Source organism: Hipposideros armiger, unplaced genomic scaffold, assembly GCF_001890085.2.
Source record: "Hipposideros armiger isolate ML-2016 unplaced genomic scaffold, ASM189008v1 scaffold_45, whole genome shotgun sequence".
In the NCBI taxonomy this organism is placed as follows: Eukaryota; Metazoa; Chordata; class Mammalia; order Chiroptera; family Hipposideridae; genus Hipposideros; species Hipposideros armiger.
This window is the reverse complement of record NW_017731395.1, coordinates 4,609,498-4,624,869: the sequence shown is the minus strand read 5'-3', so window position 1 is coordinate 4,624,869 and position 15,372 is coordinate 4,609,498. Positions and strand designations below refer to the sequence as shown.

At 47.1% G+C, this 15,372-nt stretch overlaps 1 protein-coding gene across 4 annotated transcripts in view; it reads left to right on the top strand.

The window, feature by feature from the left end:
- SUSD4 (sushi domain containing 4) overlaps window positions 1-15,372 on the top strand; it is a 100,934-nt gene that overhangs the window by 47,433 nt on the left and 38,129 nt on the right. For all 4 annotated transcript variants that reach the window (XR_002123655.1, XM_019639613.1, XM_019639612.1 and 1 more), the window contains exon 3: window positions 6,113-6,325. Coding sequence is in view for 3 of the 4 variants with exons in the window: in XM_019639613.1 (XP_019495158.1) it covers window positions 6,113-6,325 (213 nt within the window). In the remaining variant the exon portion in view is untranslated. The remainder of the gene's footprint in view (window positions 1-6,112; window positions 6,326-15,372) is intronic.

The following is a 15,372-nucleotide window of genomic DNA, read 5'->3' as shown; positions in this document are numbered from 1 at the left end:
TGAGTTAGACGAGGCCCACCCCTATTAGGGAGGGCAGCCTGCTTTACTCAGTCTGCCAATCAAATGTTAATCTCATCCGGAAACAACCTCATAGACACACCACGAATACCTTGTGAGAAAATATCTGGGCATCCCATGGCCAGTCAAGTTGACATGGAAAGTGAGCCGTCACAGAATTTGAAGACTGGCAGGGAAATCAGCTGGGACTCCAAGAGTACAGGTTCTTAGGATGAGATTATTTGAGCCGGTCAGCAAGCGAGTTATTTTTCACTCCTCTGCCCTGCCACCTGCACCGGCCCGCCTCCTTAATGGATATGTTATCTGATGGGCTGCTCATCAGCATCATATTGTAGAAAGACACTAGAAGACCAGCTCTCCAGAAAAATGACCCAGGCTGGGAACTGATCTGCTAGGGGGTAACTTGAAAAGTGGAATCCAGGGATCTGGCAAGCTCTAGGAAATTATTGTCCTGCTCAGTGGCATGAGCTGTCCAAAATGAAGACTGTTTTCTTCTTATGCCTTCCTGTCTTCAGATTGCTTTTTTTTCCCCCACTGTTTGCTCTTATGCCCCTCTTCAGTGCCCATGGCTACACCCGCTGGCCAGCAGCACCCCGGTCATCAGGTCATCAGCACAGTCCCAGGCATGGAGACAGTCAGAGGTGAACTATGGTGACGTGAACGCAGAGACAGTGCACGGGGATGTCCTTCCAAAGGGGAAGAAATAAGCAAAGGACGAGTACAGGATTGGATTCGTGAGGAAATTCTGCTGCTCTCACATCCCAATTTTCATGATGCTCGCATCATTTATTTATGTATTAGAGCAGGAGTCATTTTTCTGACGGATTCAGGGCTGGATCTTCAGCTCTCCCTTGATGATCTGTCCTCCTCTGAGAGAGAACGGCTTCATGGCTCAGGGTTGGGAGGTGTGACAAGCTGAGAGGTCTGTGCTTAGGACTCAGCAGTCAGTATGGCTCGTTTGTCAGCGGACGGTGGCTGGTCAGTGTGTGTGTCGGTGGGGGGGAGGGGTACACAGATGTCTCAGCCAGGTTCCCAGCATAGACCTGCCTCTGGCCCGACAGTGGAGAGGTAGGAAGAAGGCTGATGTGTCTGCGGGTGTGGCTTGGAAGAGGCTGAAGTTTTCAGGAATGCAGTCCATTCAGGTTAGAAGAAGAGAAGGGTGTAAGAAGATATTAGGAGAGTGTGTCTGTACTGGGGGAGTGCCATTCACACTTCCCTTGTCTGTGGAATACATAAGCTTCTGGGACTCTCAGAGCAATGGGGGTTACTTCTTGGTGAGACGGGGTAGTAGGGACATGTGCCTGATGAGTCCACCAGAGTAGATGGTACCCATCCTTTATCCATCCATCCAACCATCTAGCCACTCACCCATCCTCCCTTGCTCCCTCCTTCCTTCCATTTTTTCATTCATCCATTTTTGATTAGCAGTACCTGTGGAATGTCTGCACTCACAACACACCATGCTAGGTGCTGAGGAAGTGAAGAATAGGACCTGGTCTCCCCTCCTGGCGTTCACAGCCCGGGAGAGACACAGCCGCGTAGAGCGGCGATGACAGGCAGGGTGAGGAGCCTCTAAGATCGGTGAGCCCAGGGTTCCCCGATGGAAGGAGAGGCCTTCTAGTCAGATTCTGAAGGGGGGGGAAGGCTCTTGCGGGGAGGCATGATTTAAGCTGAGTCCTGCAGGATGAGCACATCATGGCACCATTCGTCTCTCAGTGGCGCTTCCGGCATAAGTCCCCTTCCTGCCCCAGTGGAAGGCAAGTCCCTCTCCAGGGTTTGGGTCCCCTCTCAGCCCACATCCAGGCTGGGGGAACTTAACCTGCCTTGTTCGTATTCCCTATCATCTCCAACCTTTCTTTCTCTGCTATTCTTCTCCCTGCTGTATAGAGACATATTCAAATCTCTTTCATCTTAAAATTTTAATACAGTGATAATAAAACCCCTGTCTTGACCCTAATCCAGAGATAACTGCCACCTTATGTTCTTCTGTTCACGCTGAGCGTCTGGAAATGGAAGCCTGTCCGTACTGTCACCGTTCCCCCTTCAAACATGGGCAGGCAGGCTTCCTCCCCCAGGGACAGTTTCTTCCTGTCCCCGAAGCTTCCCCGAGCAGTGATCTCAGTGTCCCTCTCCGGCCAGTGGATGCATGCTTCTCAGACCTTTGCTTAGCTGACCCGTGGATGACGCCTGACGCTGCTGCCCGTTTCTTCTTTCCTGAAACACTTTTCCTTGCTTCAGCGACACCAGTCAGGTCTTCATTCTCGATGGCCCTGTGGGGGCCTCTGGTTTAGTGATGTGTCCTCAGCTTCTCCCCGTCTCTCACTGTATTCGTTCCCAGGAAGGCACCCACCCATGCCTTTAACTGCTGCCTATGTTTCAGCCTCAGCTGTCCAGCCGATCACCAGACATCTCTGCCTGGGCATCCCTGAGAACTCACACTCTCTGCACCCCGCACTGCACTTGTCAGCGTTCTCCCAGGCCCACTCTTCACCTTGTCACATCAACGTGAGTGCACAGCACCACATGTACTCCATCATGGACGTCAGAACCTGGGGCTGTCCCAGGCGCCCCTCTTTTCACTCATTCCGCTTACCTGATCCGCCATCCAGTCGGTCACCAGGTCGTGTGATTCTGTGTCCTTAATGTCCCTTGCGGTCGTCTCTACTCCATTGCCTCTGCCTTATTTCCCACTCATCATTTCTCACCCTGATGACGGCAATAGCCTTGCAATTCCACAGTTCTCCAACGCTGGCCCTCAGGCAGGAGCTGCATTTGGAGAGCTCTATAAGCGCCCAGCCCCGGGGCCCGCCCACCCAGAGAGAGCCCGGATGCGAGGGTCTGTCTTTACAAAGCCATGCCCAGGAGCCTGAGGTGCAGCTGGTGGCCTGGAAAGCATTTCTGATGATCTTTGCATCTCCTGCTGGGCCTGTTCTAGCCAGTTCTCCATGTGGGTATGAGAGAGTGTTCAGAAATGCAAATCTCACCCCAGTTATGTCCCTGGTCAAAACTCTCTGTCCACACCTCACTCCCGCCACCCACCCCTGCATCACGTGTGATCTTCTCTAACACGTGCAGCTTTTAGGACCTGCCTCCATCTCTTTTCCTCATCCCCCAGGGTCCCACCTACAACGGGGCCATGGGAGAACCATGTCTTTCCCGCCTCTGTGCCCTCTAACCTGTCCCTACAGTTTCCATCCTCCCTTTGGCTAATGTCTCTCATCCATGAAGATTCAGCTGGTGTGCCCATTCTCCATTGCAGCATTTAGCTTACCCTTCGGTGGCCACGCACTGAGGCACCTGTGCCCCTCCTGATGCTATTAGAGTACACAGGTTCTCTTTGACTTACAGGGTGTGTGAGAGAATGACTTCACATACAGACCACCTGAAATGTCCACACCGTGGGGCTTCGTAAGTCTATGCCATGACGGTTTTGGGGCTGTGATGGAGTTAGGAATTCTGCTGCCAGTTTTGCCACCTCAACACCATAACAGATATACGTTGAAAGGGCCCACCCTGAAACTACTAGACTCAATGATATTGTTGGCATTTGTCACTTAGGAAGCACTTGACAATCTACAGTATTTTTCTTTGAAATAAAAACTTGAAGCCATCCCTTAATGACTTCCCAGGACGTTATTGTCCCCTCCCCTGCTGCTGTCAATCATCCCTCTGCCCAGCTGGAACATGGCCAGTGTGAACACTCTCTACAGAGCTACTGCCACATGTCATAGGAGGGCAAGAAAGCTGGTTGATGGTTCATAGAAGCGTCCTCTGTTTCACTTATATGTGGAATCTAAAACAAAGCAAAACAAATGAACAAACAAAACAATACAGAAACAGACTCATAGATACAGGGAAAAGAACTGATGGGTGCCAGAGGGGAGGGTATGGTGGTGATAGGTAAAAACAGTGAAGGGGACTAGGAGGCACAAACCTCTCGTTATAAAAGAAATACATCACGGGGATGTAATGTACAGCCCGGGGAATATAGTCAATGATATCATAATAACTTTGCACAGTGACAGATGGTTACTAGGCTTCTCGTGGTGATTACATTGTAAGGTATATAAATGTCGAATTGCTGTGTTGTACACCTGAAATTAATATAATGGTGCATGCCGACTATAATGATAAAAAAAGCATCCTCTGTGTAATAAAATATCAGCCTGCTCCTACTCAAAGGTGTGGTAGTCAGATGCACCTGCTGTCTGCTCCTCCCACCCCCCTCCTTCGCTTTCTGCTCACTCCACATGCCTCATGACCTCCGCACAGAGTGTACCTGAACCATGACCTCTGGACATCCCAGTACTGTGGATTCAGCACAGTGGCACTGGCAGAATGTCCAGGGTCATGGGGCTAATTGGGGAGGGCAGCAAGTGAGTCTCACGTGAGACTCCCTTACAAGTTGAGGTGGGGGAGTCACCTACCAGCTGAGGACATTTTGCAAACTCAGTATGTTAGAGAGGATCCGATATCTGATGAGTCCGCTATGTGGGCATCACCTGGAAACCAGGTAAATCCTCCAAGAGCCCCAGTGATGCTGTCTTTGGGGTTTGTGTTGGAATTTTATAGGATAGCGCTGGCTGTTCCTGCCCCTCTGCCGTGTTCAGCCCCACCTGGCACCAGCAGCTGTGCTGAAGGTGAGGGTGGATGGGCACACCAAACCCCGTCTAGATGGAGCTATGCGTATCTGTTCTTGGTACCTACTCAATGAGGATTTGTCAATGGATTTTATAAGGAAATGGAGTAGAAAGCCTTCGTGGAACTGAGGGGTACGCGTACGTTGCTTCCCTTTGAGGGTACATCCAGACGTTGTGCTTACAGAGCACCCCTTCCTTATCCGTGGCTTCCCCAACCAGCCCATGGCAGCCATGTTTGTTTCAAGGATCTGCCTTCACCCGAGCCGTCTGGGCAACTACCTCACCCCGACCTCCAGCCAGTTGACAAGGGGACCTGGAACTGAAATATCTTACACCCTTGTGCCCTCCTTGCCATCTCCAGCACTCTCATGCCCTTTCAAGCCCATCACCACCTACACCTCCCCCTCCCACCCACCCCCACTGCCTGGTCTCCTAACTGAGCTTCTGGGCTCTCTCTGCTTCAGTTTGTCCCTGAAGCTGCCATCCTGTCGGCCTCCCTGTGCCCACTGCCCTGCCCCCCTGGCTTCGCACTTGCCTCCTTGCTCACCCTGGCTTCCTAGGGTCACCCTAATTAATATCTCTCCAGCTCTCTTTTCCAACCGTTTATTCATGAAGCAAACATTTATGGAGCGTTTCCTCTGCAGGACATTGTGAGAGATTCTGGGGATACAGAGATGAAAAAGTCACAAGACCTGTCCTTGAAGGGCTCACAGCCTGCTGAGAGGCAGCCATTCTCCAAAGAACTCAATACAGGGCTGTGTTCACATTACAGTGTGGGACACACAGGGGCTGGGTAGAGGAGTGTAGGGTTAAGGGAGGCATCCCAGAGGATGAACTTGAGCGAGGCCTGGCAGATGAGGGTGAGGGGTAGGGGCAGAGGCAGGGGAAGGTGGGTGCTCCCAGCACACCTCTTCCGCACACCCTGTATAACTCGCATGACTACTTGCTACGCCCCAAACATGGCTGCTGTCTCCAGCCCCAGCCATCACTTATGCCATTCCCATTAGAACGTTATTCATGCCTCCCTCCACAAAGTTAGTTCTGTCTGTTGAAATCTTACCCATCCTTCAAGGCCAGGCTCGCATTCCTTCTTCCCCCTTGACCTTTGGGACCCCTTCTTCCTCCTAAGCTCTCTTCAGCATTTTGTACTTGGGTTTCGCACTTAACCATCTTGTATGCCTTTTGTTGTTGACTTTGCCTCCTCTCCCTACCCTTATGACCTCCCTGAAGGGCTAACCTGGCCATAGAATTCAAAGCTCTAAAGAACACTGTTCTAAGAGAAAAGCAAAAAGCCATGTGAACATGTGCACTAGGATGCTTATATTCTTGGCTGCTTGGTTGGTATAGTTGGGTGGTCCATGGCGTTGGACAGTATACAGTATCTGCCATTTATCTAGGAAGACCCTTGGCATGAGAATGTATTCAGAGGCACCTTTTCTTCTCTGTCACTATAGGATTCGATGACCTTCAGGTGTGTGCTGATCCAGGCGTCCCCGAGAATGGCTTCAGGACGCCCAGTGGAGGGGTGTTCTTTGAAAGCTCTGTCACCCGATTTCATTGCCAAGATGGATTCAAGTTGAAGGGTTCTACAAAGAGACTGTGTATGAAGCACTTTAATGGAACCTTAGGCTGGATCCCAAGCGATAAACCTGTCTGCGTGCAAGAAGGTAAAGTGCTGAGACCCAATCCCCTCCCCTTCCGTGGAAGCTGCTATGGCCACAGGGGTGCAGGGCTGTGTGTGCTTCAGGGATCAGTTCCCTGGGCTGCTGTCTCTGTTTCCAGACTAGACGTACACGCTGAGGGGCCAGCACGCGTGTGTCAGGAGGGCGGGAGTAGCGGATACATTCATCTCAGCATTAGAAGTAATTGTCTTCCTTCTCTATCTCCATTACAATCCAATTTATCACCATTTTTGTCAATGCAAGAGAGCAATCAGATAACATTAGGGCTCTTTATTATTGGGCTGCCAACTCCACGCTCATTTCCATGTTACTCAATAAAAAGGCTCAGTAAATATATTGGGTGAAAACTATATATAATGATACAGGCAATGCCTGTTACTCAGAGGATTAAATCAATTGCTACTCATCAGTTCTCGGTTAGACGTGGTTCATTTAAGGAAAGAAAGAACTGGCAACCAAAGACAGATTGACAAGGTAGACATTTGTTTCTAACAATTATCCCTAAATTTATTGGTCATGACAAGATATCCTTTTACTTTTAGCAATTATCTGTAAATCAGCTGGTTGAAACAACTTTATATACATATACATATATATATATATATATATATATATTTAAATATATGTATTTGTTTTTACTATTTGTTGATACTTTTAGAGTTTAAAAGAATGCATTGAGTTTAACTAATTGGAATGCCAAATTGTTGAATATTTATCTCCAAGTTTCAGCAAGGCTGAAGTAGGAATAAGTGTGAATCAAGAATTAATTCTGGCCCCAAATTTCCGTGAGGCATAGAATTGAGTTCATTAGAAATGAGTTTCAGTTTCTCTTTAATATCATTACTGATTTTATTTTGGGATGAAGCTTTTATAATAATGGCATGTAAACTACTATTCTGATTTAATATGTATCTTCTTTACAAAACTTAAAATCATTTAATTTGACAAGCATCTATTATGATTCTCCTTATGGAAATCTTAAAGGATGGATAAGATGGTGTCTTCCCCTTAAAATATTTGCTATCTTTACCTTTATTTTCAAGGTATTTTTTAAGCCAAAATTAATATAAAGAATTAAGATTTTTTAAAATTAATTCATTTTTCCCCGTCTCACATGCAGTCCATGCAAGCTGGGGTTCCCATAAGATTCCATTAATTAAAAGTTTATTTGTATCTATACACTTCCCTGCCAAAACTTATGGCTGCAGATACCCAGTGCTTAAAACCCAGACAAGCTTCAAGAACATCAGAGAACCAAGAAAACCAACAAGCTTCCTGAATATTGGCCAGAGATGAAAGCCCTCTTTTATTTTACCATCCTAAGGGGGTGGGGGTGGGGAGTTTACCCCTTTTTGGATGAGCTTTTTCTAACCCTGTACATAGCTAACTAATATATAGTAATTCCAAGAAAGAGAGTGAAAAATCACCTTGGAGTGGGGGGCTTCGTATAGTCTCCGTGCATAATTAACATTTAGCCCCGAATGTTTGGGTAGGGGCTGTGTAAGTGGGGATAGCAGTGGAATGTCAGCTCTTTCATGATGCAACCTAAAATAAGACCATGTGTTTCCAAAGTGGAGGGGTCCAGGACCCTGCATTCCAGTCATGATATTGTGCTTTAACCATCACTTTTAGCAGGTTTGGAAGAACAGGCACTGCCTTTCTAAGTATGATATGATGGTGTTTTGATTTTTAATATTAATGCTCATTTTGTTGGTCTTTTAAAGATCTGTATAAAGAGTGCTTTTGGTGCCCTGATGGTGGAGAAAAATCACCATTGTTCATGTCCTAAGAAGCCTTCTTTATTTTAAGTGGTTTATGGAGGGCAGGTTATACCGTGGGTGTTATGCAGCAGAGAAGGTCACCGTTTTCTTCCCCCCCCCGGTTTATAAATGACCTTTTCTCGCTGATCAGGATTTATGCTGGGCGGATAAGAAGGGCTGCTGGATTCATTTGTTTCCCTTTGTCAGGTAATTCTCGGAAGGTTAATGAATTGTTGCGTGGTGGTACTAGTAATAACAATAATAAGTTATCTCATTCTCATAGGTCAGTACAGTTTAGCGTTTCATATTTACTATCTCATTTAACATGCACAACCACCCTCCAGGATGAATCTTATTGTCCTCGTTTTCAGATGAGGAAACTGAGGCTCAGAGATGTTCACTTACTTTGTCAACGTCACACAGCTGGTGCATAAGCAGCAGAGCTGGAACTAATTCTAAGCCAGCATTTTTTTTTCCCTACAAGGTTATGTCTAACCTTTTTTTGTGTCACAAAAGCCCCACTCTGATCAGTTACACGACAGCACAATGTTACAGTAAATGGCATCATTGAAGTTCAGGGATGAGGGGACTCATAGAAATCATATAGTCCAAGCCCTCATTCTGGTTTTTGTTTGACCAATAGAGAAACTGAGTCTTGGAGAAGAGCCTTCCCGGAGTTAAATGGCAACTTTGCGACAGACCTGTTCAGCCCCAGGTTCCCTCACTGTCAGCTGGACTCCCTGTAGTCTTTCACACTGTCAGCCCGTTCTGCCTAAGATGCAGATTTTTAAAAAAGAAATTCACATGCATTAAAACGCCTTATAACAGTAAAGGCTCTGCTGAAGTAAGGTGCTCATTTTCTTGTGCATTCTACAGGTTCCCTCTCTTTTATTCTCTACTTCACTCTGCCACACATCCCAGACATCTCTCTTCTCCCATGACCCCTTTATTCGAATCCAAATGGTTTTTTCCAAGTAAGCTCAATGTCTAGAAGTTGGGACTTACAGAACTGATAACACAGGCAATGAATTAATTCCTGACACCCAAAGCCCCAGCCTAGAGAATGCATAGAGATGTCTGTAAGACTACAGCTGCCACATCTCTAAGCAGGGGTCAGAATGTTTATGGTCCAGGGAGCAGGGGAGGTGACGAGCGTGGTGGAGAAGAGGGCCTGGAGTTGGCAAAGGCTTGAAAATATGTCCCATGGGCACAGGGCTGCTGACATAGTAAGTACAGTGACTAAAGGCCAGGGTGACAGTCACCATCTGGGCCTCTTCCTTTCCAAAGCCACTCAACTAGGTCTTTGTGGGGGACACTGTTCCTGGGACACAGCCCTTTCCCACATTTCATTAGAAAAGGTCGAGGTGAAATAAGATTGACTTTATATAAATTCACTTTACAAACAGCACACATCACATCAGGGCATGAAAAGATGCTATCCCAGCCTACAGTCCTTAATAGTGGCAGGGATGGCATTGTGGTGACTCAGACTATGGTTTGCACCAATAAAGAAGTAGTACTTTAAAAAAATAAATATCCCAAAGTGACTCAAATAAAATAAATTCAAATCCATTTGTATTATGAACAAATATCGTGGGGGAGGGGCAGAGAAGCATCAGCCTAGGTCATGCCAAAACCTATTTATTATCAATATTCATGGCACGATTTCGTTCCTTAACTATCCCTTGGTACCGCTGAGATGCAGAACACATCTTATGGCATTGGTGATACTACCCAAACAGAAGTTTGTTTTTTTTTTTTTAAGAGAACTAAACCCACCATGGTGCATAGTTCCTAGGTAGGGCGAGGGCCTCCCTTAGATTCTGAGACAATGTTCTGCAGCATACAGGTTCCTCCTCCCTTAGGATTCTCATTGCTGGGGAGGGCGTTGGGGATATTTTTAAAGGTCATACCTCTCTAGCTGCAACTTCAGCTTTTGGGTGGATTCAGGGTGTCCCTTGAACACTTTTGGGTGTAGACAATCTGCTCCTTGTGTAGAAACACTTTTTCTTTTCTTATTTGAGTTTCCTCTTCTGGAGTTTGGGCTTGTGGAGGGAGAGGAAGACTAGATTAGAGCTGCTACAGGCTTCCGTTTTCCTGCCATGGGGTCTTAATATTGGAGCACTTTTCTCACGGAGCTCTACTCTACGAGGCGGAGGAGAACTTGCTGTTTTCTCCTCACCTTCTGCCTTGAGCAGCCCTGTGAATAGTCAGTGGTCATATCGGTTACTCCTTGCAACTCAGCTTCAGAACAGTCCATGCTAAGCCAATAAAAAAAGGATATTGGTGAGGCTAGAGTTGCACGGGTCTCACACACAGCTTGTTTAAGCCCGAGTCTTCCGATTCCAGACCAGCTTAGGACCAGCTGTGATGCTGTTCTGAACAAGCCCAGCGTAACGCCATCGGGAGAGCTTAGATGCGCCTCCTCCACAGAGCGCGTGGTTTGAGAAGGAATTGACTGAGCAGGGGGCTTTTTCAGGAAACCCTTCCTCTAATTGGCTGTCAATTCCTTTTGAACTAGAGAGGAGCGGAAGACCAAGTAGGAGACAAAAGGGTCGTGTAAATCACCCATGTAATGTACCCCACAAAGCACTGCCCTGTCAGAATAGCCCCCCTCGCCTTGAGATGGCTTTTCCCTCTCTGAGAATGACCCCACCGGCATAGTCCCTTGCTTGACACCCGGTAAGACCTGCAGCCCCACGGGAGTAGCCTGGGAGCAGGGAAACGTGATTGGAACCCATGAGCTTTGCCTGACACCCCAAAGAACCACCTCATCCAACCTTTCAATGCTTCCGGGAAAAAGAGCCCTCTCAATCTGAAAGGGATGAGTGGGTACAAATGACACGCTACAGCCATGGCGTGTGTGGTGATCAGCTCCACACACTAGCCGTTACCATTTATCACCTGCATGTCTGAGCCGGCAGCCCTCACACGCGAGACAGACAAGGGAGGCCCAGCACATTGGCAGCTGTTTCCGGTGGCTGTTTCCCGGCCTGTCTTCTTTTGTCACTTGGCTGTTGGTCTGATGGGGCCCATCTACCGCTGTCTTCACCTGGTACCCCCTTTAGACAGGTGATCTGGTTAAGATTTGCATCCCTCAGGCGGACTTTTGTTCACAAATACTCACACTAAATTCCTTCAAGAGTTGCTCATTTTTTTTTATTTTCCTGGCCTTTCCTTTGGCTGCTTTTCATCACATTGGGGTTCTAGGTACAGTCGGCTCCAGCCATTGTTAGTCACTCACCCGCAAGGAAAGCACATGAGTATTCCTCCTTTCCATACTTCTGATTGGTTTGGTGCGTATTTGATTGATGGCTTTGCCCACAGCAAACAGTGTTGTCAGTGCAGTGGCATTTTCCATGGGGCATGGGGAACTGAGTGGCCTGTCCCAGGCCCTGCATTCTGGGGGTGCTGACAAAGATGGACAGGGATTCAGAGAGGCAACGGTGGAAGGAGAAGGAAGATGCTCCCTAGACATCAACCCAGAACCTGCCCCCACCCCCATCACTGAAGCCAAAGGTTTCTTTGGCATGTGGCACCCTGCCCATCCCCAGACCATAGACCTGCTCCCGGCCGGCACTCTGTTTACCCTTCTCAACAAGACTGCCGTGTTTTGAGGAGGTGTCTATCATATGTATTGGGTACCATGCTTTGTATGCATTACCTTCTCTAATTCCTGCGGCAGCCCTGCCAAGTTGATTCCGTCACGGGATTTCCCAGATGAGAATGTGGAGGCTCAGAGAGGCTAAATCTCCCACAGTCTCCTAGGTAGCCAGTGGCGGGGTTGGGATTCCAACCCAGGCCTGTGCTCTCCAGTCTGCTCGTCTCACCCGACCAAAGGTGATTTTTTGCAGGGAAAGGGAGTGGGAGCAGGTGACACATCATCATTGGGCCCAGTCCCAGGCCCAATGGGGGAGGGGTCTTGGTCACACAGGTAAGAGCCTGTTCATGGAGGACTCTGGTTCCCCAAATGTGTGGCAATGCCCACATGCATCAAGAACTTGTTCAACGTGTAAATTCCGACCTCCCGCATTAGGATGTTAGGAGTGAGGCCAAGAACTGCATATATATTTTTTAAACTCCCGCTGATTCTTACACAGAAAGACAGTTTGAGACCCACTCATGCAGCGATGGCCTGATATTGCTTTACCAGGAGAAAGAGAGCATGATTTCCTCCAGTGTTCAACAGAGCTCCTGGGAGATCATTAATTCTTAGCATGAGAGAATGTCAGTGTTGTCATGTTGCAAGGAAGAAACTGAAGCCTGTAGAGTTTAAGCGACTTTCACAAGTCACATGGCAAGTAAACGGGGACCAGGACCCACAGTCTGACTGGTAGCTCAGTGCTCTGTCTGTTACACGGGTGGCAGATGACCCAGGCAGCATTCCAAGGTCACCCGGGGAACTTTTAGAAGTACGTGCCTGGGACTTTCTCCAAGAGATTCAAGTTGTTCTCGGCAGTGGGAGGTCAAACATAGGTATGTCTGAAAGCTCACCAGGGAATTTCAGTTACCCCTGCCATCTGCACTTTTTGTCTCAATCTCCCTCATTGTCTGGTTGGGGATGAAGGTGGCCTATTGCACAGACAGCTGTCCCTGTCCCTGCCCCAACTTGCAATGTCTCCACGCTTAACCCTTCTGTGCCCAGCTCCGTGCAGACTGCAACAGGGAAATACAATGAATTCATTCAGCAAGCATTTTTTTTAAGTAGTTACTAAAATATTTTGAGGCCCGTAAGACCTGCCCAGAATTGCTATCAACGATGAATAATTTGATGTTAAGAAGGTTCTTTGAGCTTCCTGAGGGAAAAGGTGCAATGTGAATTTAAGTATTGTTATTACATTATAAATTTTTAATTAAAAGATTCAACTTGACTCATGAGCTAACACTGGCAGCATGATGGCAGATAACTCCTTTATTCATTGAAAGTGTGGGGCGCAGGCATTTTTCAAAAGCAGGAAACTCATACTCCTTTTTTTATAGTTACTCCTATATTAAGGTGAGCTGTCTCCCAGCTCCAGAGCCTTCACCCAAACAGATGGGTGCTTTAAACATGTTTTATTTAGAATCCCTTTCTTCTTGTGTGCATTTTCTGTTATCTAAGATTTCTTTCTTGTTGCCTTAGACATGGGTTATCAGAAACAGCAGCCTGTGCCCACTAGGGCAAGTATTTGCATGTCTTCCCCTAAAAGCTTCTCTTTTCATTTCCCATCTCCTCAGAGGGGAAGGAGCAGAGCGATGCCCCTCCCTGTCTCTGGGACCACTGTCATGTCTTCTTTATGCTTCTTGTAACAGAAATCACTGCTTCCCTCCTCTCGCTCCCTTGTGGCTTCAGTGTGAGTTTGTTTTTTGTTCTTAAAAAGATGAACTTGAATGTGGTCATGACTTGAAAGGAAAAAAAAGAAAATCCAGGGGAAGTAAGGTCAGGTCAGATGGGGTCAGAGGCAGCCAAGATAAGTGACAGAAATGATCAGTTATTGTGGTAAGGTGACAGCTGGATCACCACAGACAAGGGTTTGCAGGCCCCCCTGTATGTGCACAGGGAAAATCCAAGTCACCGCAGCCTTTACCAGCTGCCTCATGTCATCTCCCGAGTCACGTGAGCACTGAGCTTTCACCCTTTCTGTACAGGGGCCATGGAGGTAGGGAGTTGCTTGAAGTCAACCAAATCGTTAGGCAAATGCAGAAAGACAGCCTCCACACATGTCCAGATCCTTGTCAGATCATGTACAAAGGCCAAGATGTGATTGTTAGCAACCTCAAACACCAAGCCGATCGTGACAATTCCTCAGAAAACAGTTGTTCTTGATCTGACCCAGCTGCTAAGGAGTGGGTGGTGCTTGGTAAACCTGCGCCAGCCTCTGCGTTAGGACGGCTGTCTTCCATCTAGTCGCCTTGCCTATCCATCAAGCAGTAGTTCTCAACGTTTGACTTCATGGAAATTGCCTGAGCGGCATGTTCAAAATGCACATTTCCAGGCCTACTCTTGGAGGTTTGTGTGCACTAGGAATCTGAATTTAGCTGGCACCTCTGGGAGAGCCCCCTTCTGGCGGGCCTCGGAACATACCCTGAGATACTTGCCATAGGCACTCGACAAGTAAAATGTCAACATGTAGGGTAGAACCTCAGTAAGTCATCAGCTATGAGAATGGCATTCGAACTGCCTTCTTTTCTTTTTCTTGTGAGCTCAACTCTGATAACCACATGCCTCCTGTCACTTCCTTGCTGTCAAAAGTGAGAGCTACTTTCCAGAAGGTGGAAAGAGACAGCAAAGTTTCTTTGAAGATAAAATACTTAAAACTCTCTTTATCAAGAGCAAAGCAGGAAATCAGGTAGATTAGATTTGTCTCCTAGGGCAAAACTCTCTGAACGAAACCCAGTTTCTCCACCAACCTGTGTATCTACATAAGAGGCCAAATTGCCTTCAGAAAACTGTCTGGAAAATAATCAAGGCTTTATGCTTCTGGAAATTTAAATGCCCCCCCAGTATATTTGGTTATTTATTCCCCCAAATGCTGTGAAGCACTTCCTGCTTGCAGGCCCAGAGGCCCTCAGTTTAGTCGGGAAGGATCACAACCTTTCCAGCGAGTTTCCTTACGCTTCTTTCTGGATTAATTTTGTTGTTGTTGTTATTATTGTTTTAATCTTTTTAAAATTCATAAAATATCACATATATACATGGAAAAGTACACGAAACCAAAGAGTCCAGCGAAGTGTCACAAAGCAAACGCCACTTTCCAGGTAACGACTTAGAACACTGCTGGCACCCCAGGACCTCCCTCCCAGTCACTGCCTCCTCTCCCCCTCTCAGGGGTAACCCCTCTCTTGAGCCACGGCAGTCACTTCCCATGGTAATCGCTTAGCCCAGAAGTATGTATTCCTAAACGTGGTACTATTTTAAGTTTAATTTACCTTTGCCTTATTTTTGAGTTCATATACCTGGGATTATGGAGTATTATTTTATGTTGGATGTCTTTGGCTTTCATGTTTGTGAAATTCACACATATTATTGCATGTAGCTGTCGTTTGTTGCCTCGTGTTCTATTACCTGAATAGACCATAATGTGAATATCCTGATGTTCATGGGAATTGAGGCTTTTTCCAACTCGGCTTTTTTTTTTAGAAATAGTGCTGTTCTGAACATGCACAAACATGCCTCTTGGTGACTATAGATACGCTCTTCTGTTGGATCTACACCTATGAGTGGACTTACTATGTTATAGGATATGCCTGTGTTCAGCATTAATAAACATGAACTTGCAGTTGTCCTCTCCC